Source organism: Callospermophilus lateralis, chromosome 18 (assembly GCF_048772815.1).
Source record: "Callospermophilus lateralis isolate mCalLat2 chromosome 18, mCalLat2.hap1, whole genome shotgun sequence".
Classification (NCBI taxonomy): domain Eukaryota; kingdom Metazoa; phylum Chordata; class Mammalia; order Rodentia; family Sciuridae; genus Callospermophilus; species Callospermophilus lateralis.
Genome location: NC_135322.1, coordinates 62,415,521 through 62,440,038, shown reverse-complemented (window position 1 = coordinate 62,440,038; position 24,518 = coordinate 62,415,521). Strand labels below are relative to the sequence as shown.

The window sequence follows — 24,518 nt, the reverse complement described above, 5'->3', positions numbered from 1 at the left end:
GGTCTGCTCCTGCTGAGGAAGGCCCCATCTGCATCCCTCTCCTAGCTTCTGGGGATGGCCAGGTCCTTGGCATTCCTTAGCCTATAGATGCATCTCTGCTTCTGTTTTCACATGGCCTGTCTCCCAGTGCATGTGTCTCTCTTATAAAGACCCTGGACTATTTGGATTAAGGGCCCATCCTAATCCAGTACGACTCCGTCTTAACTAATAATATCTGTAATTGCCCTATTTCCAAACAATGTCATGTTCTGAGCTATTGAGGGCTAGGACTTGGACAGGTCTTGACTGGGGAGATTCAGTTCAACCCATAGTGGTTGGTAAAGTGACAAAACCTTAACAACATGTGGTGGTACCCACAGTACCCACTCGTGTACTGCCCTTGGCTTAGAGAGTTTCCAAAAGTGTCAGTGTGTACCAAGGTCTAGTAGGGCCTCAGGCTTCTTGGCTTGGAGCTGATCACCCAGAACCTGGAGAGGGATTCTAGTAAGATCTGGTCTCAAGCAATGCAAGAACACGAATTAGTGCCAGGACCTGGAGTGAGTTAGCCCCTTGATCCTTTCTTGCTTTCTCCCTGCTTTCTTTTCTTCCTTCTGGTGGGATACTGAGGCTTTTTTTTTTTTTTCTTTTAAACAGAGGTTGAAATTTTCTTTGCATAAATAACAAACAGACTTAACACTTTATTTAATTGTGTACTTTTTGCACTTAAAAGAGAAGGCGACATGCCTTCTCTGCATGGAGACTAAGTTAAATAGCTACTTTACCCAAGAACCTCACTGGCTGACTGTGGTGGCTGGTGGTGCTTCATGAGGACATCCTGAACCTGGCTCACATTAACCAAACGACTGTAGCGTGAGGTGTTGGCAGTTACCTTTCAAACTTCAGTTCAGAGCAACCCTTACGTTTAACTTTCACTGTAGGGCCTGACTTGTCTTTACCTCCTCTTAGCATTTTTTCCCTCTTTCTAGGTTAATTGCGTGTTGTGATTCTCTTTTCCCCTTTCAACTTGGCTTGGTTTTATGGGAGCTTATCCCAGTGGTTTTAGAGCAGCTTTTTGGTTTAAGCCAGACCCTTCTCCACATTCCTTTCTTGGGGACACACTAAGGCAGGTGTCCAGGCATATATTGCTGCGTGCAATTTGAGGTTTTGTGTGTTGGCCTCCAGCAAGCAGAGCAGGAGCGATCACAGCGTGGCAGGGCTTAGAGAAGTTCCAACTTGTTCTTTCTGGTTACATCAGAGGCAGCTCTGTTAGGCCCTGCCCCGGGTCTGAGCTGCTGCTCACCTGGCAGTTTTTCTTTCAGGTAGCAGCAGGCAGCTGGGGGAGCCTGCCCTTGGCTTTCACAGTAGGAGACCTCATCCTTCTGGAGGCCTGGGTGGCTCTGGCTCCTGGCCCTTCATGGCCATTCCAAACCTTTCCAGGCTCCCCAAACTCACTGTGTATGAGTCTCCTCACTCAGAGGATGACCTTACCTATGGAGGAAACAAACTCAGTCAAAATCCCTTAGTCTCCTTTGCGTCCCATCACAAGTACTGTGATAGCACCTGTGTGACTTCAGGCCTTTCTGTCTCAGGAGGACATGCCCTTCCTCACCTGCAGGGCTGTGTATTTGTCCAAGGCAGAGTCCTGGGTCCTGGATGGAGTTCTCTGCCATCAACTCCAGAGCTTGCTTCTTTGTCTCACTTCCTGCTTCCTGGGGTTCTCCTCTCAGCAGATGAAAGTGGAAAAGTAAATGGAGAACCCCCCCACCCCCTGCCCAAGGTGAACCCCGAAGGATCTGGGCCCTTCTGGAGCTTCTGCTTCACAGCCCGGGCTCCAGAAAGAGGACAGGTCACTGGCAGTTCTGGACCCGCCTCCTGACATACTTTTGTTCCTTTTGTTGCTATTCAGATGATTCTGGATGATCCGTGGACTGGACGTCACACAGTGTGACCTACACAGCAGCATCTCCTAATTCCATTTTCAGCTCTTGGGTGTTTGTGACAGAGTTTCACTGGACTTCACTATGTCTTTGAGACCTCTTGAACCCCGATTTATTCACCTTTCCTTTGAACAGAGAGTCTCATCCCTGTGTCTTGAGTAGACATAGTATCTACTTAAAAGGCAATTATTCTCTCTCTCTCTCTCTCTCTCTCTTTTATTTTTAGTTTTTTGGTTTTCATTGTATTTATTTTGATTGCTATCTTAGTGGCCAAGTGACATTTTTTTTTTACTTCTTAGTGATGTACAGTTTAAAAAAAATAAATTTAAGCAAAATTATGCATTTCAAATTATCTAGTTTGACACTGGGGTTGTGGCTGAGGCCCGGCTGGCATTTTGAAGTGCAGAGTGAGTGAGGGATGGGGGGCAGGGATGTGGCTGAATTGTGAACACACTCTCGTGGGATTAAAGCCTGCAAATTCTGCCATAGGAGAAGACAGGGAGTGAAAGGGAAATGAGTGTGTGTTGGCTTTGATGGCACCTGGTTCTGATATTTGAAAAGGAGAAGCATGGGGAAGTGTTGCTGAATGGGGGATATCTGGTGGCTTCTGGGGGACTGAGCTCAGGAAGGATGGTGTGGGATTCCTGTGGGTGTTGGGTTCCTGTTGTATGTGGAGCAATCCTCCAGGGCAGCCCTGCTGGCAGGAGGACCCTGGGGGCCGGAACTCACCATCCACCCATGCAGGCCTCGCCCAGGGCCAGATGCAGGGCTTGGTCAGAGAAAACAGCCCAGCCTGGGCAGATTTACTCTGGAAGCACCATCATCCCAGTGCCGTCCTCTTGGCTGGGATACCAGTGAGAACCAGGCTTGGCTGGATTCTGCTGAGTGCACCTGCTGCACTGCACAAAGGCGAGAGGGGGCTTTGGCCTCCTCAGCTGTCTACAGAAGGCCCGAGAACTCGTTTTCCTGGGGAAGCGCTTTGATCAATGGTGTGATTGCTGTGCTGGTGGTTTGGAGTGTTGGTTTATGCTGCTTATGTTCATTTGAGGCAATTTTCTAAATTAGTGTCTCCATGACTGGCTGCCAAGAAATCGTTTCGTATTTATTTACCCAAACTAGCAGTCTCCTGGAGACAGACTACCAGGAGGAAGACAGCCATCGGCACAAGTTCGGGTTTCTTCTCTTCTGCTTGGCCTGCTGGTCCAGGTTTATTTAGTCATTGCCACTTTCACATGTGGTGTGTGATGGCACCAGCTCATCCTTTTGTTCCTAGTGGCATATGTGGTGGTGCTGTCTAGGGTCAGCAGAAAAAGTACCAGTGTGGGGTCATGCCCACCATTCAGCAGGTATGACTCCTGGCACATGAGATTTTTAACTGTGAGCATCTTCATCTGTAGAATGGAGACAGTGTCTATTTTATGTTGCATGAATTGTGTGATTACATGTACACTTGAGTATATGTACGATACATATAAATTATATACTCGAAGTGTAATGTAATATGTACATACAAATATAAATACATGAAGTGTCTATTCCACAGGAGGCATTTATTCAATGAACACTTAGCTGGGTGTGATGGTGCCTGCTGAAATCCCAGAGACTTGGGAAGCTGAGGCAGGAGGATTGCAAGTTTGAAGCCAGCCTCAGCAACTTAGCAAGGCCCTAAGCAACTAAGTGAGAGACCTTGTCTCAAAAAACTAAAAAATAAAAAGGGCTGGGAATGTTGCTCAGTGGTAAGCGTCTCTGGGTTAAATCCCCAGATCCCCAAACTAAACAAACCAACCAAAGTTAAGTATGAACGCTTTCCTCTTCTCTTTCTTGTTCAGTATCTCTCCACGCTTCTTGCTGTCTATCTAGCTGCCATTTGTCTGTTTTTCCACATGAGAAGGACTTGCCTAATATGAAGAAAGAAGAGCTGATTCTTAAGCTGACAGCACTTGACTTTGTCACAGTACCTAAACGCCACAGGTTAACTCAAGCACTGCTAGAAGCTGTGCTCTTTTGCTTGGTCACTGTATTTGGACCTCACAGTGTTGAAGCTTGTCTAGGCCATGCACATGGGATGGAATTCCCCATAACCATGACTTGAATGTTTCACAAACAAACAACAAATTCATTTGCAACTATGCAATAGAGCAACTGCCCATTTATAGCTCATAAACTGTCAAGTTCAGAATCAGGGCTTGAAAGATTGGCACCTGCGATCAAGTTGAATATTTGAAGAAGATAAATTATTATCCCTTTTGGGTATTTATGAACAAGTGCACTTAAAAATCTCTGAAAATTTTGATTTCAGGAGGGACAAGTAATGTTTTTCCATCAACAGCACCGACATGTGCTTGACAACAGGTTTTGTTCTGTAGCCTCGTCTTTGACCCTCAGTAACCCCACTGCTGCGTGTTATCCATGCAGAATGACTTTATTCTTATTCTGGGGCTGTGTCTCACCATCACCCCACCCTGAGCAGGTCTAGCCAAATGGACCAGAGGCGTGGTAAGCTTAGCACCCTCCTATAAGGGAGGTGACCATAAGACAGAAGGAGGCTTTTCTGCTTACTCAATTTGGTGAGTTATTTCTGTTTATAGGTTTATTCTTAATTTATAGAATTCAAGTTCATATCTGAAATTGTCATTCTCATGCCCCATTCCACCGTTTTACTCTGTCTGTAAATCTGGTACGTGCGTGGAATACAATCACAGCTGGAGAATTTTCTTAGTAGCAGACTAGCGCATCAGCCATGGGAACTCCAGGAAGGGTGACAGTTGCTGGGGACTGAACCCAGGGCCTTGTGCATGTGGGGCAAGCACTCTACCAGCTGAGCTGTATCCCCACCCCAGTAACAGGTTTGAGACAGTGAAAGAATTGCTAGTTACTTCACAGGAAAAATTAGGAAAACAATTAGGAAAGCATTTCTCATTCAATTCAGAGAGGTATTGAAGGTCAGTGAAGAAGAGAAGAGAGGGTAGGTGGTCTGTGTGAAAGGCGCAGCCCCCTCACTGGGTGATTTGGTCACCAACAGAAGCAGTGGTGGGGTCTGTCTCTTGGCTACCTTTCCGGTTGGTGTGGTTGATCTGTCCACTCATGCTGAAGGCAAATGTACCTGGACAGATGACTGGGCTACATTTTATAAAACCAGAAACTGCCTGGAGACCCTGTTGAAAATGTGTTACTTGAATTGTGCCTGTAACCAAGCACAGCCGGGACTCTTGGAAATCCCACGCCACCGTCTTACTCAGGTTCCCCTGAGGTTGGAAGTGGATGGGTACTTGGGGAACGTGAATTTACTTTTGGCTAATCAAGGTACTGAATTAATCTGGCAGAAGCTTCTTCATACTTGCTATCCAGCCATGGAAAGGAAGGGGCAGGGATACTCAAGAAGTTATGATATCTTGCATAGAAAATTTTTCTAAGGTTCCAGTATTAACTTAGAATATTGTTAACAGTTTTTCAAGAACATTATCAGAATTAGAAAGCACCAGGCATTTCATGTTAGAGAGCGTTGGTAAGAGGTGCCTGGTAGGAGGAAGCTGGCTGGACAGAGAGCCCCTGCAGCCCAGGCTGCAGACTGTTCCTGGTCTGCGCCAGGCCTTTGGTCTGGTTTTGAGGCTGAGTTAGGAGTGGTACTGTATGTGGCGGGAAGAGCAGGAGTCCCGGAGCCAGGGGCCTGGGTTTTGGTTCTGCCAACTGCTTGCCTTCACAAGCATTTGGCTGCTTGGAGTCTCCTCTTCCTTCTCGTCTAAGTCGGGGAGGTGAAGGCATTTGTGGGGTGTGGCTGTTGTGTGGCTGAGCTGACCTACACAGAAAGAGCTTTGTGTGGAGAAGCCTTGGAACAGGCAACCAACGGGGAAACCCTCATTATTGCCAATAGCCTCTTGTTCCCTGTCCACACAGCCCAGAAGTGTAGACTGCTTTTCTCTCGATCATCTGGACAGCTTGATTGTGGGTGGGACCACACGGAGCCCAGCGTCCAACGCAGACTTATTAACAGTATTTGACTTGTCACATCCCAAATTCAGGATCCAATGTATCTGTTTTGGCTGAAACACAATTTCATCTACTCTGTAACTTTGATGATCAATGATTATTCCATCCATCAGACTGTGTAAAAGGACATTTTGAAAGTCCGAGATGAGCTATCATAATTCCTACAATGTTCTTTAAGAGTCAAAGCCTTATTTGATACCTACCATGAAAATTAGCTAGATTTATTTTGCTGTGATGTTCAGATTAACTGGCATTGGCCGAGGGTGCAGCAGGTGTATCTCCCTGAAGTGACGCTCATTTGGAGAACTTGCAGCTCTGGAAGTCACTCTGATCAAAATTAGACAACGCTTGCAAATTCTTATTGAAATAAATGATCTGTTATAATTAATTTGTCATGTAAAATGGAGGGAAAATGTAATTTTGGGTCAGCTAGGGGGGTTGATGTGCTCGTAAAAAGAAGCAAAGTGTGGCCATGGCTCATGGAAATTAAATCCCCAGTCTTGGGCTCGGTAACTGGGAAAGTAGTTTCTTGCTCTTACTTGACTTCTTAGAAAGTAATGTGGACATAGAGAAATGCTAGGGGACAGAAAAATCCCATTTCAGTTCTACTTGTGCATTTGGTAACAATATAACACGTCCTAGCATGTTGAGACCTCCTGCGATCCACTTAGGCTTCTGAGATCCACCTGTTTGTCTCTTCTTTGGGAAGGATTAGGAAGAGCAACACTATGGAAATATCTCCATCCTGATAAGGAAGAGTTGAGGTGAGTTCTACCTGTTCATGAGGAATGGGGCCCACAAGCTGTTCTCCACTCCAAGCTAAGTGGTGTCGCCTGGTTTTGGTTTTGGCAAATGCTTGCCTTCACAAGACAGGAGGTCTTGGCTTGGGAGAGAAGCAAGAGCCTTACCCTTTGTTTCCTTCCATATTTCCCCCTGGAGATGGCTCAAGGTCAGCTGGTGGGTGAGCTTTCTGATTGTCAGGTGGGAGGTGGGTCAGGCTGTCTACCACCTGGCTGTGGCTGGGTCCTCCTTGGGTCGTTCAAGGGTGAACATTCTCCCCTGGCCCAGCAGCAGGAGGGCAGTGAGGTGCACCGGGAGGCAGATGGTGTGCCCTCTAAAGCCCAAGGGGGAAATCTTATAAGATGTGCATGTGCAGACTTAGAGTCCCTGCCCTGCGTGGTGTCTTACACTGGTGGATAATGGTCATGTCATGTTGAAGGTGTGATGTCCCCTGATTAAGCACTGGGACTTATTCAAGAGAAGATCCCCATGTCTTGGGACTATGGACATATCACTGACTGCTAAATATGGTCATCAACCTGAGAACAGTGCCCTTGTCTGTGAGTTGCTACCAACTTTTCAGTCATGGTGACATGAGTAAGGTGCCCAAGACCAGCGGTGAGCTAGTGCTTCTGGCTTCCCAGACCCATCCCCCAAATAGGGAGTCCAGAGGCCCCGGAGCTCAAAACTGTGAACTTCACCAAGACAAGACCCGGTATCAGTTTTATTAGACACACATAAAATCAGAGAAAGCTACTTCCCAGCAGTTTTAACCACCAATACCCATTTATTTTAATGGAAAAAAAAATCTCTGCATTCTATATGTTCCAAAAAGATTTACTATTGAAACAAATACAATATATGGAACTCTATCTGCATAATTTCACTACAATAAAGACAACATGTGACTTCTACTTCCTACAAAAGGCTAACTGAAAAGCACAGGGCAAACATAGATTGCATTAGAAAGCATGGGTGTGCATGTGTGTGTGTGGTTAAAACCTTTAGTAAGCAACCGCATTAAAATATGCTAAGACACTTACCTTACTCTAGCTCGTGGCAAACTCTAATAAAAAGCCACAGGCTGTCACTAGTTTTATTTGATAGAAAAATTTGGTGTGAGCTCAGATGGTTCGTTTACAGTTTATCAACAAGAAGATAATCTTAGTACAAGCACTAACTTTCCTCTTACTTTTACATGCTCACAGAATAAAAATCAATTACTTCTCATACATAATGAACATCTTTTATTTTCAGGTTTGCAAACAACGGTAGTCAATTCACACAAAAGGGTACTTTTAAAACTACCTGTATTTACTCTATTTTATGCCTGTATACATGAAACGAACGGTGTTTATGTGCATAAATGTCTATACATGTGGGCATATATGTGTATACAAGATGGTACCTGTTGGCCTCTTGGTATGCACGTCTCACCTCTGTGATGGCATTTGCAGTCGTGCACATAGCACAGAGGGGAGGTTCTCCACCACGATCCTAGTCGCCACAAGAGCCAGCGGGACTGTGGGTTCAGGCTGCACACTAATGCACATTGGTGTCCATGAAGGAGTGTGGCAGCCCCTCCTTGGCACTGGATGGCACGGTTTCCTGCTCTGCCCTCACCGCCATGGCTCAGGATCACGGCATTTGGTGGCAGTGGGAGTTGGTGGCGGTCCTCACACTAATGAGAAAGGACATCCTTCTCTGCCCTGCCTCTCTAGGGACCTGCCCGCTGGTCATTCAGCATTCAGCCTTCAAACCCAGTGGGCTGGTGGGGATGTGGGTTCAGGACAGAGGTGACTGCTCGGCGGCCTGTACTTGTGCCAAGGTTTTTACTGAGGCCTTGGAGGTTTAGCTGTCTCAGCTTCTGCCCCCTCTGTTTAACCTTTCAAGGAAGAATGGCATATCAAAACTAGGCTTCTCCTGTATAGTCTCTCTCTATAAATACCGTGTATATACACAGACAGATACGCATACATATACAGATACGCACCCACAGACACAGCTGGATGTGAGGAGCGGGGGCTAGCAACGTGTCAACACATCAGAAAAAGTAGTCATTGTTCCTGCTCCCAAAGGTCAAGTTCTATGTCATGATCTATAAACACTCAGGGAAAATTCAGAGGATCCATTAATTAAAGGAGGAAGGAAGATGCTGTCAAAATGGTGAAGTACAGACTAAGTGAAATCGCAAAGAAAGTGGAAACCTGGAACAATTGAGGCCTAGTTGTGAAGTTCAATAGCTGTAAACGGCAATCTTCAGATTTGGATAGGTTTTTTTTTTTTTCTTTTTCCTGTTGCTATGGAAACTTGGGAGTCAAGCTTCAGATGTCAGGAGTTCTCACAGACCTGAATGGAAAAGGCTCAGAGTTAGGTCGCGGATATCACAACTTAATTCAAAACATTTTAGCTAAACACTGGATAAGTGACTGACAAGCTGTAACAAACACCGTACCACCTTGGGGAATTTATTTTTTCTCTCTAGCATGACATTTGAAGAGAGAATAACGGTGCTGCTGGTTTATGTGTTAAGAAGCTGGACTTGGGGCTCGGGGTGCAACTTAGAGGCAGAACTTATGCTTAGCACGCATGAGGCCCTGGGTTCCATCCTCAGCACATGTGCGTGGGCGTGCACACATACACACACACACACACACACACACTGAATTTCTTTGAAAACGTTAATGATGACTTCAGATGCCAAATCCCTCCTCTGAGGCCAACAGTTGCAATTAGCCTTGCTACCAACGAGCCTAGTCATGCACATTAGCACAGCGGTGCTAAATGCTTAGCAAGGGGACCTGCAGCTAAGATACTGATGATTGTCCTATATATATATATATATATATATATATATATATATATATATATATATATATTTGGTCACAGAATGTTATGCTTGTTTTTTATTACTGTGGTAACATATGGCCACAAATGTTGTGGCTTAAGACAACACAGTTCTGGAGGTCATGAGTCCAAGATGAGTCTTACAGAGCGAACTCAGTGTTAGCAGGGCTGGTTCTGTCTGCCTCCTGGCCTTTCCCAGCCTCTTCAGATGTCCGCATCCCCATCCTTCAAAGCCTACAGCATAGCATCTTCTCTCTCTAATTCTGCCTCTGTTTTCATCATCAGGCGGCTTATATAACCAATATCTCCTTGTCCCTCTTGTGAGGACTTTGTGATGATATTGGCTCACCTGATTAACTCAGGGCCACCACCCATCTTACCATCCTTGGCCTAATAACCTTCAAAGTCTCTTTTACCAGGTAGGATGCCAAGTTTCCTGGAACCAGGGGTCAGAAAGAGGACAGCTTTGAAAGCCATTATCAACCAACTACAGGTGTGCAGCACTGTGCTCCCAGGGGACAAGAGGCACTGTGTAGCAGAGTTGTGGACTGTGAGAGCATGTCACTCAATGGAAAAGGTCACAGAGGGTGACATGCATGTAGGGTGTGTATAGCAGCCCAGTAGCCCAATTCCTGCTCCTGGCCACTTCTTCAGGCCCTCTGAGAGGACGGGCCCAGTGATGGAGACTGTTGCTCTACCCAGCTCAGCTGTCAGCCGGGAGGCGCTCCTTGAGGATGCCCAGATCCAGCTGAGGTGAAGCATTTCCTTCTGCCTCATTCCCTGCAAGCACTTCCATGCCCAAGCAGCTCCCGCAGAGCTCAGCACTGGATTCCAGCCAGGACCCGGGTTTCTCTAAGCAGTGGAAACCATCCTATCTCCAGTGCCAGTTGTCAGAGCCCTCCACACCGGGCTTCTGTTACAGAGAGTCCTGGGCCATCAGGAGAGGAGAGGAGGGGACCTGTCAGACTGTGGGTGGCATGCACGTGCGCACCAGTCTCTGTCAGCTACCTGCAATTCGCTGTCCTGCCTCTGCCCACAAGGGCCCGCTGAAGATGGCCTCCATTCTGCTCACAACTTCTATGTTTTGATGTGGCACTTAGATTTGCCACAAGGGATGGGTCTCATTTGCAGCTAAATTGCAAGACAGTTGTGTAATATGGAGCATTTTTGAAGGAGCAAAAGGAGGAACATCCTTCCGAGGTTCTGTAGTTGGACACTCAGTCCTTTTTCTTTTCTAAATGGCCACAAGCTGTTTGACTGTTCAAGGCTGGGCTGCCTCCCAAATCTCACTGTTTCTGGAGACTGTGGGAGGCAGGCTTCTGGTGACCTTGGGGTGGATGCCTCTGGCGCTGAGCTGTCCTGTGCACTGCAGATGCTCAGCAGCGCCCTGGCCTCTGTCCACTAGGTGCCGCTAGCAGCATCCTCCCAGATATCACGATGAGAACTGTTTCTAGACATTTCCAACTGTCCCTTAGGGGGCAAATTGGTTAAAAATTAAAACAAATTTTGGACTGAATAAAATCCACTAAATTAGTCTCCAGCCCTTTGTTTTCAAATTAGAGTCTCCAATCCCCGTCTTAAGTCAATTTAGACCATAATGTAAATGATCCTACCTCCTAGCCAAGCTGAGATGATTACACGAGGTAATCTATGTAATTTATGTAAAGCTCTTGCTTGCATGTGCGTGGCACCTAGAAATCCCTCAAGGGTCACCTATCATTGTCCATGCAGTCAGATCACTTGAAGGGACCATGGCTGCTCTACAAAGCATGACCCGGGGCCACCTGTAGGCAGAGGATGGCCGTTCTATTCATGTTCCGAGCCTCTTCGGGCTCTGTCTCTGCCTGCAACATGCTTCACAATAAAAAGGAACAGAATAGTGATGCACCCTGGGAAATTCTAGAACAGGCAAAATTATCATTAGAGACAGCAGATCAACGAGGGCCTGGCGGTGGGAAAGGATCAATAGCAAAGGGGTGTGGCTCGTGATTGAGGATGGTCAACACAATTCATCAAACTGTACCCTTAAACCAGGTGGATTTTATCGTATGCAAATAATGTATTAGTTAAAAAAAAAAAAGAATGAGAAATTTCAGGGGAGTAAATGAGCTGTCTTTGGCTCTCTACCAGCCCACACCCCACTACAGAGACGTTGGATTTTGGTACTTGTTAAAACGGTTCACTGATCTCCTTTTCTATTCTTGCTATTTCTGATTAATAAGGCAAAAGCAATGGTCAGAAAGGTTTCTGGACGAGTCTCTTAAGACTGCCCGTGTCAGCCCACACCGAGCTGTCTGGAAACTACAGATGCAGCCTCGCCCCAAGCCGTCTGCTACTCCGGGTGGGCGCTGAGGGAAGAATAACCTCCCCAGTGTTATCAATATATAATTTATACAACAAAACTCACAGTAACAATAATCTCATTTCCTTTTTTTTTTTTTACCCTCAATGTTATTAGTTTTATTTCCTTTATTTTTAGAAGTCAAAGAAGGACCTACAGCTCCTTCTGTTCACCTCTCAGTTGCAATAAAGCCAGCTACAACATCATACTGAATGCACGTGCTTTCTCATCTATCTCCAAGGAGTAGGTGTTCTAATGGCGACTGCTGGCTCTGTAGCTCACTAGCCCAGGGACCTTTCTAGGCTAACGGGGATCAAATTACCCAATCAACGAAGGAGATAGAGAAGAAAGTCTCCTGGATAATGCTAGTCTCCTGGGATCTGAATCTTTTCTGAGGGGAGGAGAGAACCCCACTTCTTCCTCCCACGCTGTGTGACAGGCGTGGTCTGTGCCCATGACCTCAGGCCCCTTATGGAGGATGCCTTACAGCAGGCAGTGGCTGCTGGTGCCCTTTCTATAAAGGTCTGATAGTAAGTGTTCTTGGCTTTGTAGGCCACACAGCCTCTTTCACAAGACTTCATTTCTGTGCTGTAGTGGAAAGCAGACGTCCCAGGATGGGCAAGGCTGTGTTCCAATAGAACTTTATTTATAAAAACGGGCACATGTGCTGCAGTCAGAATGCCCTGCTTTAAAGACAGAGTCCACCAGCCCACTTCCCCGGTCCTGAGATTCTTCCAAGGGCTGTAGCTGGGGAATCTAGTTTCAGGGCTTCTAGAAAACATCCCATCCCCAAATTTAGGGTCAGTTAAACTCTGTCTCCAACGCTTCCTAGTTGGTTTCTGCTCTTCGCAGTGTAGTTTGACCTGCAGTGTTATGCATGTTTTAATTCTGTGAGCTGCTTAAATACCTTCTTGGAAGGCTGGTGCCACAGGGATCTTCACCCAAGGCCATCTCTGCCCTTGGGTGACCCTGGCCTGTCTCTTGGGAAGCCTAGCTATTTGCCCTTACAACCTTTGCTCATGTCTTCTCCACCTCCAGACCTCTCCATCCTTCCTTCCCTGTGGATGAAATCGTCTCCTACTTTCAAAGTAGACCCAGGGGAGCACCCAAGGGGAGGCCTCTTGACTTCACTGTCTTTCCCCCCGGTTCTCAGCAGACGTGGAGTCAGGAGACCTGCAAGTGGGTCAAGACAAGTGGAGACAGCAGGACCTGAGCTGGGAGTGGGAGGTGTGGGAGGAGCCATGGGGACCCATGGGACAATGGTGGTGATGGTGTCAGTCATCCAAGGTAGTGGGGCAGAGAAGCAGTTCAGAGGGAAGGTGACTTGCTGTGTTGAGGAAATGCGTGGTGTGAAGGGTCAGCGGGACCAGGTCAGGCTTTTTCTTCTTGCTCCACTCACAGGACTCGGGTCCCTCCCAGAGCTGTGTACACAGTGAGCCTGTGAGGCCAAGGTGTGTGATCCCGCTGACCCGCGACCTCCCTCTCAGGATGCAACAAGGCCTGCTGACCTCTCCTCTGCCCACGTCCCCTCGGCCTAATGACCAGATACACCAGTAATTTCCCCAAATGTAAACACCAAGGCCGCAGGGTCTTTCGGATGGCATAGCTAGTGAAAAACTGTGAAGGCTGAAACGGTGCTAATTAACGTTCCACAAGCAGCAAAGAGTTGGCCAGGATTTGCTCACATTGTGCTCACACGTGTACTACCCAGCATGATTCATTTGTTTAAAGTAGTATTTCATTATATCATATTCATTACTACTGATCAGCGGGAAAACGCGTGAATGATAAATTTATCTTTCCTTATACCAACCTCCCCCGCCCGGCTTCGGAGGACTGTTCTTAGAAAGGCGCAGTGTCTGCCTTGACCTTGTAAGGGATCCTCCTGCACCACACAGAGACAGGCCCCTGGTGGGCCAGTTACCCATCTGGGCGCATTTTCCTTAGCTCCAGCTGAGTGGCATCTGTAGGAAGCTTTGCTTGTCACCTGGGTCGCAGGCCAGCGGAGTGCCTGTCGCAGCTCCTCAGAATGCTGGCAGGGGGACTTTTAAGGTGCCTTTATACATTAGCTGGAGCACTTTTACTTGTAAGATTTTCTATCCTATGGACAGAAACCAAAGGGGAATGCTTCTTCTGGGATAAGTTTTCTTGGAAAGATGTACGACAACAGAAAAACAACAAAATCAGAAGGGAAAACAAACGGGCTGTGAGTGTGGGGATGTCCATGTCCACAGGGGCGCATGCACGGGATGGGGGGTCGACTCACAAGCTAGACTGAAGAGCCAGAGGAGCAGGACGGGGCTGAGGCTCCAGCGCAGGGCCCCCGCCGCGTTGCAGTCCACTTTGGAATTCTTACAGGAACACACTTGTACCCTGAGATCTGTGATGTTCGTCATGGGCGGCTTCCCTGAATCTGTCACCATGATGGGCAGGTTGTAGTTCGCCTTGTTCAGGTTCTGAAGCAGACTGACCAGGGCGTGCGTGTCTGTGGAGACAAGGAGCCCCCAGGGGAGAGGTGAGGCTTCTTCCGGTGGAGACCGAGGTTTGGGTGACTGAAACCCCACACGACAGGCCTGCGCTCAGAAGCCCTGCCACGGGGGCACCCACATTGAACGTCAAGTAAAAATACAAATCCAGTTCCTCGGTGGCAGAAGCCACATTTCAAATTCCCTGTGGCCATTGGTGGCTGGTGGCTCCTCTGTGGGACAGTGCCCGGAGGGACGCTTCTGTTCCTACAGGGTGGACGGTTCAGAGCTGTTATGACCAGTTTTGAGGGGGCTGCTGTCTGAAATGATCAAGTACCAATAACCCCTCTGGACACTTACTCCTCCTATCCAGCCATCTTGACCAAGACCGCCCACCGCACTGGGAAGGCTCATGTGAAATCTCGCCACTCCAGATCCGAGCAGGCGCCAGGCGCTGTCATGGAGACGGGCTCTGTAGCTGGGCTTTGTCTATCCTTAGCCATAGCTCTGGGTTTGGGTGAGGACAACACATGGGGACGGGACCTTTGGGCTCCCTCTCCACTCTCCTAGTCTCAGGAGTGAGGGAGGGACCTGCTCTGACCACTGGGCTGCACTCAGGAGCAGGCCCCGTCTGTCCTGTCCCTGGGGTTTGGGGCTCTTCTCCTTTTAGTCACTCAGAGGACTATAATGTTTTCCCAAATGGCTCCCTTCTGGTGCTAAATATTCAGAAAACAACCCGGGAAAACAAGATCAGTGTGGAAGGCCTTCATCTCCTAAATCCCTCGGGAGGGCAAGAGAGGGACGAAAGGAACCGAGGACGACCATCCTCAGCGGGAGGACGGCCACCTGTGGAACAGCAGAGTAATGTGGGGGACGTCGGGAAGAGACTCTTGGATGGGAAAATTCCAGTCGGAAAGAACTGGTGATGGTCACAAAATCAGCTACAGCTACAGAAGCGAGCCAGGAAAGCCCAAGCCCTCCAACAAGAGCAGGGCTGTTTTAATTAAAAATAATCAGTGGAACAGAATTCCTTCTTTAAAAAGCAATAAAATAGACTAACAGGCAACTAGAATCAATAGCACGAGAGAGGCTCTAATAACATGAGCTATGAGCAGGGCTATCACCACGGAGGAGGCTCTGTAGTGGAAGAGTCTGCGCAGTCGCACGATAGGTTTGCCCATAATGAGCTGGGCCGTTCCCTGCCCCCTGAAAACGCTATCGCTGATGTGAAATGCGAGTCCTGACCAGGTCAAGAGCAGGAGGAGTTCATCACTGAGGCCCAGCGGACAGAGGGTTTAGCTGATGTGCTCCTGTGTGGGATTCTTTCTTTCCCCTTTTTTCCTTTTCTAGAAGGTGAACTTGGTTCACATTTATTGAGGAAAGTGGGTGAGGCTCTGGAAAAGGCCCCCTTCGTCATTAATAAGGCAGATGATAAACGCTGGGTCAAATGTGGGAAGACTGGGAGAAAGAGCCCTGTAAGTTTCACGAATGAGAGAGGGGGACCTGGGAGAAGGTCCCGGGTGACGATGGCGGCCAAGGTGATCCCCACACTACCCCCAGCTGGGGAGTCTGCAGCATAAAGCTGGAGTGAGGCTGAAGACCTCGTAGCTTCTTGGTCCAGTACCTTCTGTTCTGAGTCCCTTATGCAGGCTGGAGCTCCCTGGAACATCTCTCCAAAGTGCTGGGGAAAGTTCACAGTTCTCTGTCTCTGGATGGGAGACCCTGAGCCCAGAGACAGGTGGGGAGAAGCAGGGGGCCCTGGCTTTTGAAGGCTCAAGACTGGGGTGGCTGGCCAGTATTCTGTGCCAGGCAGCCCCATGGAAGACCACGTGGAGTAAAATCAACACCAAGAGGAGAGAGGGAGAGCCCAGAGCCACCGTCTTACGACTGGCCACTTGGGCAGGGTGGGTGGCAGAGACTACAGTTGGTACAGGAATGCTGGGGACAGACTGCACAACAGAGGGCGGGAAGTAGAAGAGGAAACTTCCATGTTTGCAGTTATAAGAAGCTGATCTTCAATGGACTGGACTCAGCTGCTGGTGGGAAAACTGTCCAGCTGGGTGCACTGGCACATGCCTGTAATCCCAGGGACTCAGGAGGCTGGGACAGGAGGATGGCAAGGATGAGGCCAGCCTCAGCAACTTAGAGAGACCCTGTCTCAAATTAAAAAATAAAAAGAGGGCTGGGGTGCAGCTCAGTGGTTGAGAACCCTGGGTTCAATCTCTAGTACCAAAATAAATAAATAAACCAACAAACAAACAAAAAAATAAATGCATGCCAAAGGAAACCATCAGCATTCTACAATGCATGAGTAACTTAAACCCTGAGAACCCAGAGAGTAGGGGAGGAAGAGGATTTTGGAAAGAGAAGCAGAGAATCGAAGTTTGGACCTGGAGGTGAGTGCAAGGTTCCAGCCACTTACTGTTGATCTTGGAGATCTTCCAGACTCGGTCAGGGACGGTTGGCTTGTGGATCTCAAACTTGAAAGGATCTGTGTTTGGGTGAAGGTCCTTGTCTGTCGCTCCCAAAATGACCACACTGAGGTTTTTGGCATCGTCACAGACCTCGGCCACCGTGGGGTAGATGAAGGGAGCGTTGTCGTTCACGTCTTCCAGGGTTATCAGCAGGGTCCCAGTGCCGGTGGCCGGAGGGTTGCCTGTGGGAGGGGCAAGGCATTAGTGAGCAACTGGTGAACAGGAGGGTGACCTACATGGTACTTCTGCAGTGCATACTTACTGCATTTTGCATCCACAATTATTAGCAGTCTCAGGCAGGACTAACCACAATAGATTTCATTTTTGGTATAAAGTTTAGTGGTTTACAAAGATTTCTTTTTTACATCATATCTGAGACTGTTGATTAAGATTCTTCCAGCTAAATCCTTTGCATTTGGAAGGCTGAGTTTCTGACCCAAAAGTCATTTAACACACGAGAGGCACCGGAAGATTAAAGACAACCAGGGCCACGTTCCTTGCTTCTCAAGTTAAGCCTTTCGTCTGGGAAGCCTGGTGCTGGCCCCGTGGTGCAGTAGGAAGGCTAGAAATGTGGGGACAGGAACCCAGGGTTCTTCAGAGGGGCTGGACCCCAACTAGAGAGTTAACAGCCGAAGCACGGGCCTTTCCTCTTGGGAGGAAGAGGGCCTTTGGTGGCTGGGGCAGCCAAACCTCAGGTCAGGACAGATTTGGAAGGTAGGGTAGTCATGAGAAGTAAATCCTCCTGCTGGCCGCTGTGCAGTGGAAGCAATCATAATGCAACCTCTGGACCTTACATTTAGAGCCTTTTCTCCTTCAATGTTTCAGTTATTTCCTGAACTGTTTTTTTTTTTTTCTTTTTCTTTTAGGGTCCGTTATTTCAAGACGCCCTTATCATCACCCGTCTTTCACTTAAAGGAAGGGTATTGAATGTCAGTAAGACCCAGCCTGACTCTGAGTCCACCTGTGCATTAGAAGTCTGCTCTCAGGAAAAACCGTTCATTAGTGGTTTCTGATTTTAACTCAGCAAAACTAGAGACAAATTTGGAGGACACAGATTTTAAGTGTGAACACTGGGCTTGTTCCCATAAGGACCTGATGCACCCCTGAAATTAGAGTAGTCTCCCCATAGCCCTGAGTTTTCAACTCTCGATGGTGTGGGAGCAGGCCCGCCTGTCCTTCTGTTTGTCACCTCAGTACTCAATAGATCACAGGAGCTACTCGGTACTGTATCATAAAGTCGGCTCTGTATTTAAATGATTCGACCCCACCGTACGCAGGGTAGCGTTCTGAGCAGCCGGCTGTGCTGCGGTGCCCGGTGGGTGAGTGTGTGCTTTCTGCTTATGACAATTTCCAGCTTTCGATGGCTTTATCGGGATGTAACCCGTCCTAGGTTGAGGAGCCTCTGTGACTTTACACAGGGGAACTCATGGGATTGACCCAACTTTGACGGCACTTCATCAGACATCCAGGTTAATTTTATCTCGTGTCCCATCGGTGTTTTGAAAGCAGGTGAGTTCAGAGCTGTTGAGTCACGGGGGGTCAGCCGGGTGGGGCATCTCTGACGGAAGCTGGGTGACAGGACTCTTGAGCTCAGCAGGCAAAATCGCAAAGGAACACTTTCAGGTCCAGTTTCTCACTGACAGGGGCGGGAGAAGGAGGAGTGGACACTGTGCATGTGACACGGCTGCGGCACGAGCCAGGCTTGGAGCAGCAGTTCTGTGGCCTGCAGCTGTGCCCTAAGACGGCCTCGAGGAACCTGGAGGACCCCAGGCCGCTGAGGGTGAGCCCTCCCTTGGTGGCTATCTGTGGATGGTCGCCAGGTGCCATGTGGGTCTGCTCCTCCACAGTGGGGCATCTTGAAGGGGGACAAGGGGGATACGGGAAGGGGCAGGTGGGGCACGAGGGCCTTGGTGGTCATGGGAACCTGTGCTGCTTCTCTGGGGGGCACAAAGCCACCAGAAGGTTGTGGAACAATCGGAGTCACTTTTAGAAAACACATAACTATCGACAGGAGGGCTCAGAGGTTGCTGGCTGGGAGGTGGCGATGGAGTAGGTAAGTGGGTCACATGGCGTGGGCAACCTGACCAGGTGGGAAGTGCCTTTTCCTTATGGCTCAGCTCTGGCTGCCAGGGGACAAGCAGAGGTCGGTGGAAGCACCGTGGGCCCTGTGTTGTGCTGTGGCCCCTCAAAGCCGACACGCTGTGCCGAGGTGTGCAGCTTGCGAGGAGCCTGAGCTGAGCTGGAGGCGGGCGCCGTCCACACACGGAGGTTTGGGGACCTCTGGCAAGCTCGGTTACCAAGGGGGAAGTGCAGAAGGCGCGTGGGGTACAGCCCTGGGAAACCCCAAACTTTAAAGGCCACTGGAGGTTCTGCAGAAGAGAAGGCAACCCATGGTTAGGTGCGGGTGACCCCTGGGGGTGAGGAATAAGGGCAGCCAGGGATTCTGCAGGGACTGGTGCTGGTGTCCTGGGGAGCTGGTGTCCTTCACCAGGAAACGGCCTTCAGGGAAGCTGAGCCACGAGGACAGATGCTCTCGCGGGGCTGGCGGGGATGTAAACATGTCAGCACCCAAAGACACTCGCAGAGTGAGCATTCCAACAAATCCCTGCTGAACTCGGAAACGGAAGAAACGGCTGGAAGGACGGCTGTTCCCCACAGTGGCGTTATCATCCACTTTTGTTAGAGAAAGAACTCAAAAGAAATGCATAATTACTTTGAGGTTGGTTTTCCACCACCAGCTTTAGTCATTTGGCTAAATTTCTTTATTGAAAAATTATTTTTCTCCTTTTATCGAGCTAATTGAATATCTCAGAAGAATCCATTACATTTTTTCACTCTTGAATATCTTACGAAGGAAAGTCGTTTGGTAGGATGGATGGGAGGCATTAGCAGCATCTGAACACGGCCAGAAGAGCGGCCTTTTGTGAACGGATGGTCACCCCACTGTCCTCACCGTCCCGGGTGGTGTCCCAGGCCAGCGGCTGATGTCTTTCTTCTCCAGTCAGTAGGGTGAGCGCCTTTCTTTGGGTGATGAGGTGAAGACTAGATTTGCAAAATCCTCTGGGAAAGAGGTTCTTCCCGTGTTTTCGTGCCCAGGGGTGGAGAAAAGTCGCGCCCCAGACTCAGATGTGACTGAGAACGCGCGTGTGATGGCTCTTCATGGGCTTGTTGGTTCCAAGAGTTTCTGGGCCAAGGAAATATGGGGGTGTCCAGGTATTCCGTCGATATCAGTAAAGATCCCTCACCCTTCACTTCCCCTCCGCAGCCCCCTGCCCAGGGGACAGCGTGACCAAATCCCAGGACCGAGGTTTCCTCAGGGCCGTGCGCCCCCAGCTCGGGTTTTCTACCTGAACAGGGAAGAGCCAAGTCGAGCAAACCCGCTGGGGTGGTGTGCGGTGGGGGCTGCTTCCCCTCCCAGGCAGCTCCCCGTTTTCACGGTGTCTATTTAAGGGTCAGAAGACGTCCAAGTTCCAAATGTGGGGAGGCTGTGACTGTTTGCAGGGCCTCTGTCTTTATAATGCTGGGGGCTGGAAGAGTCCCCGAGAGATGAACCGTTCCCGTCAGTGGGTCTTCAGTGGGGATCCAAGCAAGGTCATGGCCCGCCGCCAGGGACACACACACCTACAGCCCCAGAAGGGCAGAGGTGGGCTCGGTGCCAGTTCAGACCACTGGATCCCTGCTGCGTTCACTCAGGGGTGTTGGGCTGAGGCCTAGAGGAGTTTCAATATGGGCTCTGTTATGGTTTGGACATGAGGTGTCCCCTGAAAACCTCATGTGTTGGGTAGTATTCAGGGGTAGATGGTGAACTTATGAGAGCCGTGGCCTCTTTAGTGGATTAAGCCACTTGATGGATTTGAATTTGAATGGCTCCTGGGTGGTAACGGAAGGCGGGTGGGGCGTGACCGGATGAAGTAGGTCATCAGAGGGGTGGCCTTGGACTGTACCTTGCCCCTGGCTGCTCCCTGTTTCTCTTTCTGCTTCTCAGCTGCGGTGAGCAGCGCAGCGTTCCCCCACCACGCCTTCTGCCCTGATGCTCTGCTTCACCTGGGTCCAGAGCCGTGGAGTTGGCCGATCAGGAGCTGAAAGCCCAAAATGAACTTTTCTGTTCCTCAGTTGTTCTTGTCAGGTATTTTTGTTCTAGTAATGGAAAGCTGACTAACAAAGACTCAAGGAAATTCGGTGAGTCTAGACCTCCTTCCGTAGACCAAGTGTTTTCCTCTGCTTCCTGTGTCAGAGCAATTATCATGTTATATAATATACACAACTACTTCCACGTGTAGATATAGTGGTGCTAAGTACATTCATATTGTTCTGCAGCTGTCCACACCACTCCTCGGTAGAACTGTATCCTCGCCTACTGGAACTCCCTATCACCCCTCCTTCAAGGCCCCCATTCCGGTTCCCAGAAGCCACAGTCCCACAGTTCCTTTTGTGGCTGGTTTATTTCACTTAGCATCATTAAGGTTCATCTGTGTGGCATCAGAATTTCCTTTCTTCTTCTTCTTTTTTTTTAATGGTGCTGGGGATTGAACCCAGGGCCTTGTGCATGCAAGGAAAGCACTCTACCAACTGAGCCATATCCCCAACCCAGACTTTCCTTTCTTTTTAAGGCTAATTAATATCCTTTGTGTGTGTGTGTATGTATACATATGCCCCCCCCAACACCCCCCGTTTCACTTATCCATTCACGGGCGGATGGACACTTACGTTCCTCCTGGCTGTGGTTATTGGGGATGATGGTCATGGGTGAATAGGTGTCCACAACCTGTTCGAGTTCCTATTTAAATTCTCTGGGGTGTGTGTCCAGAGAGTAACTGATGGATCATATGGTGATTCTTTGATTTCCGGGGAATGGCACCACTCCCTGTTTCCCACAGTGGCTGCTCACTTTAGAGGCCATCGTTTTGAGGGAAGCCTTCTCTGCCTCTTGGACAGGCTCAGATGTCCGGGGATCTGGCTGTGACAATCCAGGTCGGGCACAGGTAAGGCCAGGCAGGGAACTGAGGTGAGGGGCAGCGCGAAGGTGCTGAAAACGATGGGTCAGTGTGGCTTCGACACACCGGGAGCGCCGCGAGGTCTGCACCATTTCGAAAGCGATTTCAAGAGGTGGCTTTAAGAGTGACTTGATTTTAACTTGTAGGACAAAACTGAATAAGTGATCCATCCTCAAGTCACGTGGAGAGTTTGGTGAAAACGCGTGCTGAGCTGTGGTCAGAGGTTCTGTGGTGCCGGGGTTCCTGCCGACCCGTCTTCATGCTGTAAGAAACTGGACCTTTCTTTGAGCCAGCAGTTGACTTGGGCCGTGGGTCTCTGGGCCACCCTCCAATTCTTGCTTTTCATCTGAGGACTTCCCAGGAAGCATGGCCTCTCAAGATGACCACTGGTCCTTCGTGGGCTGTGGCCTGGTGCTGGACTGCCGGGGCATTTGAGTTGGGCGTCCTTTGTTACCTGCTCCCTGCTCCCTGAGTTCAGCTGGTGTCGCTCTGCTGACCCTGGCTGGAGGCTGCCTCCTCCCTCTTGCCAGGGCCTCTCAGCCCAGCCTTCTTTCCTGCAGCCGAGCGTGTCTGTGCGTGAAGACTTCGACAGTCTCTTTTAAGTTTCTGAAATAACTGTAAAAGCTAAGACGAAGCTGCCCCTGCCCCAGGTGGGTCTTCTGATGGAAGGGGTCACAGGGACACCCGGTAGGAGCTCACACCAGCTGCTCAGCCTCTTTTCTCAGGTCAGTGACGGGGCTGAAGTTAGGGGTTCGGTGGCACAAAAGTGTGGCTGGGGGTAAAGAGGTATTTTGAACTCCCCCCTCCCAAGAGCGACCCCATCAAATTTCATTTCCAAATGATAAAATGAAGGCTTGGAGGTGACCTGGAGACAAAGCCTACCGTGTAGCAGAAAGACCCCTTTCCATCTGACCCACTTCGGTGAGGGCCTGTCACTCTTGGCGGAAAGCCCCTCTTCCCTCCCGTGGGTTACTTACGTTGTGCCTCGCCCACCTGCTGCCAGACAGTGGCAAGACAGGGGGTGGTCCCCATTTTCTTTCCTGTGGTCCCTCCTTTCTTTGACTGAATCTGTTCCAGATGGACGATGTGACTTGAAGACCTGGAGGCGCTTTTGCTCCATGGACTGGGCACACTGCCTCTGTCCTCCTGGCTCCCGCCCTCTGCTTCTGGCTTTGTTGCTCCCACTCGGCACAGACAGTGTGTGATGCCTCAGCACGTCGCATGACAAGATGGGTCAAGTGGACCCATGGTTTGATTTCGGTGCTGACAGCTTAGCCGGATTCCTCTTGGTGAGCAGTGGCCGCTGCCCATGAATGAGCGGGGCTGGCTCTGGGGCTCAGGCACACTGTGGCCACACTCCTGGTCAGCCTGGTTCCTGTTTACCCTGAGGCTTTGGGGCTCCTGGTTTTGAGGGGCAGGGCTGTGCCGCAGGACGGTCTGACTAAGGAAAGCAGAGGAGGCACGTGGAGAACTTGAACCCTGCTGCTGTTAGACTGGGTGAGGTCCACGAGAACCGGCTGCTGCCTTGAGCCCTAGGGTCCTGCTTCCCAGCTGTCTCTCGTTTTCCCCAAGATGAGACTGGGGACCCAGGAGCAGAGTTCCTTGTCCAAGGTGCCATCGTATCAGCCAGTTGCCTGCGGGAGAGCTGCTGCCTGATGTCATGCATTGCTTCCTGTGTCTTCCTGGGTGGCCCATGGACTGAACGCAGTAGCCGGGATTGCACACCCCACTCCACGGCCTGAGCTCAGAGCTTTAGTGTTAGTGCTGTGGTCAGAGCACCAGGCAAAGAGGTTGGGCAGTCTCTTCTGCCTCCCCTGTTGGCGTGGCCAATGGGGCGCTGCCCTGGGAGGAAGGCCTGCAGAGCTGGGCCCAAAGAGGCCTGGGGGGCACAGCTGTCCCTCGTTACTTTGATGCTGTGTGGGTGTAAGGAGAAACAGGGCAGGTTTTCTTTTTGTTTTTTAATCTCAGGGATTTTTTTCAGAATCTTGACCAAGCAGAATTTCCATGTATCCAAAAAATACTGAGCTTTTTCTGATAGGTTCCACTCTTGAGAAACGATATGCATAAGCTTTAGATCTTGCCCCTGATAGATATGACTAATAGTAATGATCCTATTAAAAAGTGTATGTATGATTGGAAAAAGATTAGAAGGGAATATATTAAATCCCAAGTGATGATTCTTTCTCCAGGTAATTAACATTAAACTAATATCTTTTTCTATTTTTAATTTCCTTTACAATAACAACGATTGCTTTAATAATCAGAAAGGAAATGTTAGACTCCAAAGTTACATGGGGATTGAAGAATCTTTTCCCCAATTCTACTTTACATCCTTTTCTCTGTTTACTTTGGCGATGGCCTGGTTTTAGTAAATTCACAGCGTCACGCAGCCATCCCCACCGTCTACGTTAGAACTTCATCACCCTTAAAAAGAAACCATTTGTGCTAAATCTGCGTACTCACTCCTACTGCTCCTGTCTCCACAGACTTGCCCGTCCGGGACACTTAATAAATGGTACCACACAGTGTCTGACCTTTGGAGTGTGGCTTCTTGCACTCAGCACAGGGTTTGGAGGCTCGTCCACATGGTAGCCTGTCACTGCTCCATTCCTTTTCCTGGCTACATCAGAGTTCACCGCGTGGATGGACCATGTTCTGTCCATCCATTCTTTAGCTGATGGACGTTTGGGTGGACCATGTTTTGCCGTTGTGAA

At 49.2% G+C, this 24,518-nt stretch overlaps 1 protein-coding gene across 1 annotated transcript in view; it reads right to left on the bottom strand.

Moving 5' to 3' along the window:
* Positions 1-7,907: 7,907 nt before the first annotated feature.
* Positions 7,908-24,518, bottom strand: part of Cdh13 (cadherin 13) — an 862,179-nt gene continuing 845,568 nt past the window's right edge. The window contains exons 12-14 of the mRNA XM_076839513.2: positions 16,759-16,992; positions 14,138-14,356; positions 7,908-9,032 (exon numbers count right to left, since the gene is read on the bottom strand). Coding sequence (XP_076695628.1) covers positions 9,025-9,032; positions 14,138-14,356; positions 16,759-16,992 — 461 coding nt within the window. The 3' untranslated portion in view covers positions 7,908-9,024. The remainder of the gene's footprint in view (positions 9,033-14,137; positions 14,357-16,758; positions 16,993-24,518) is intronic.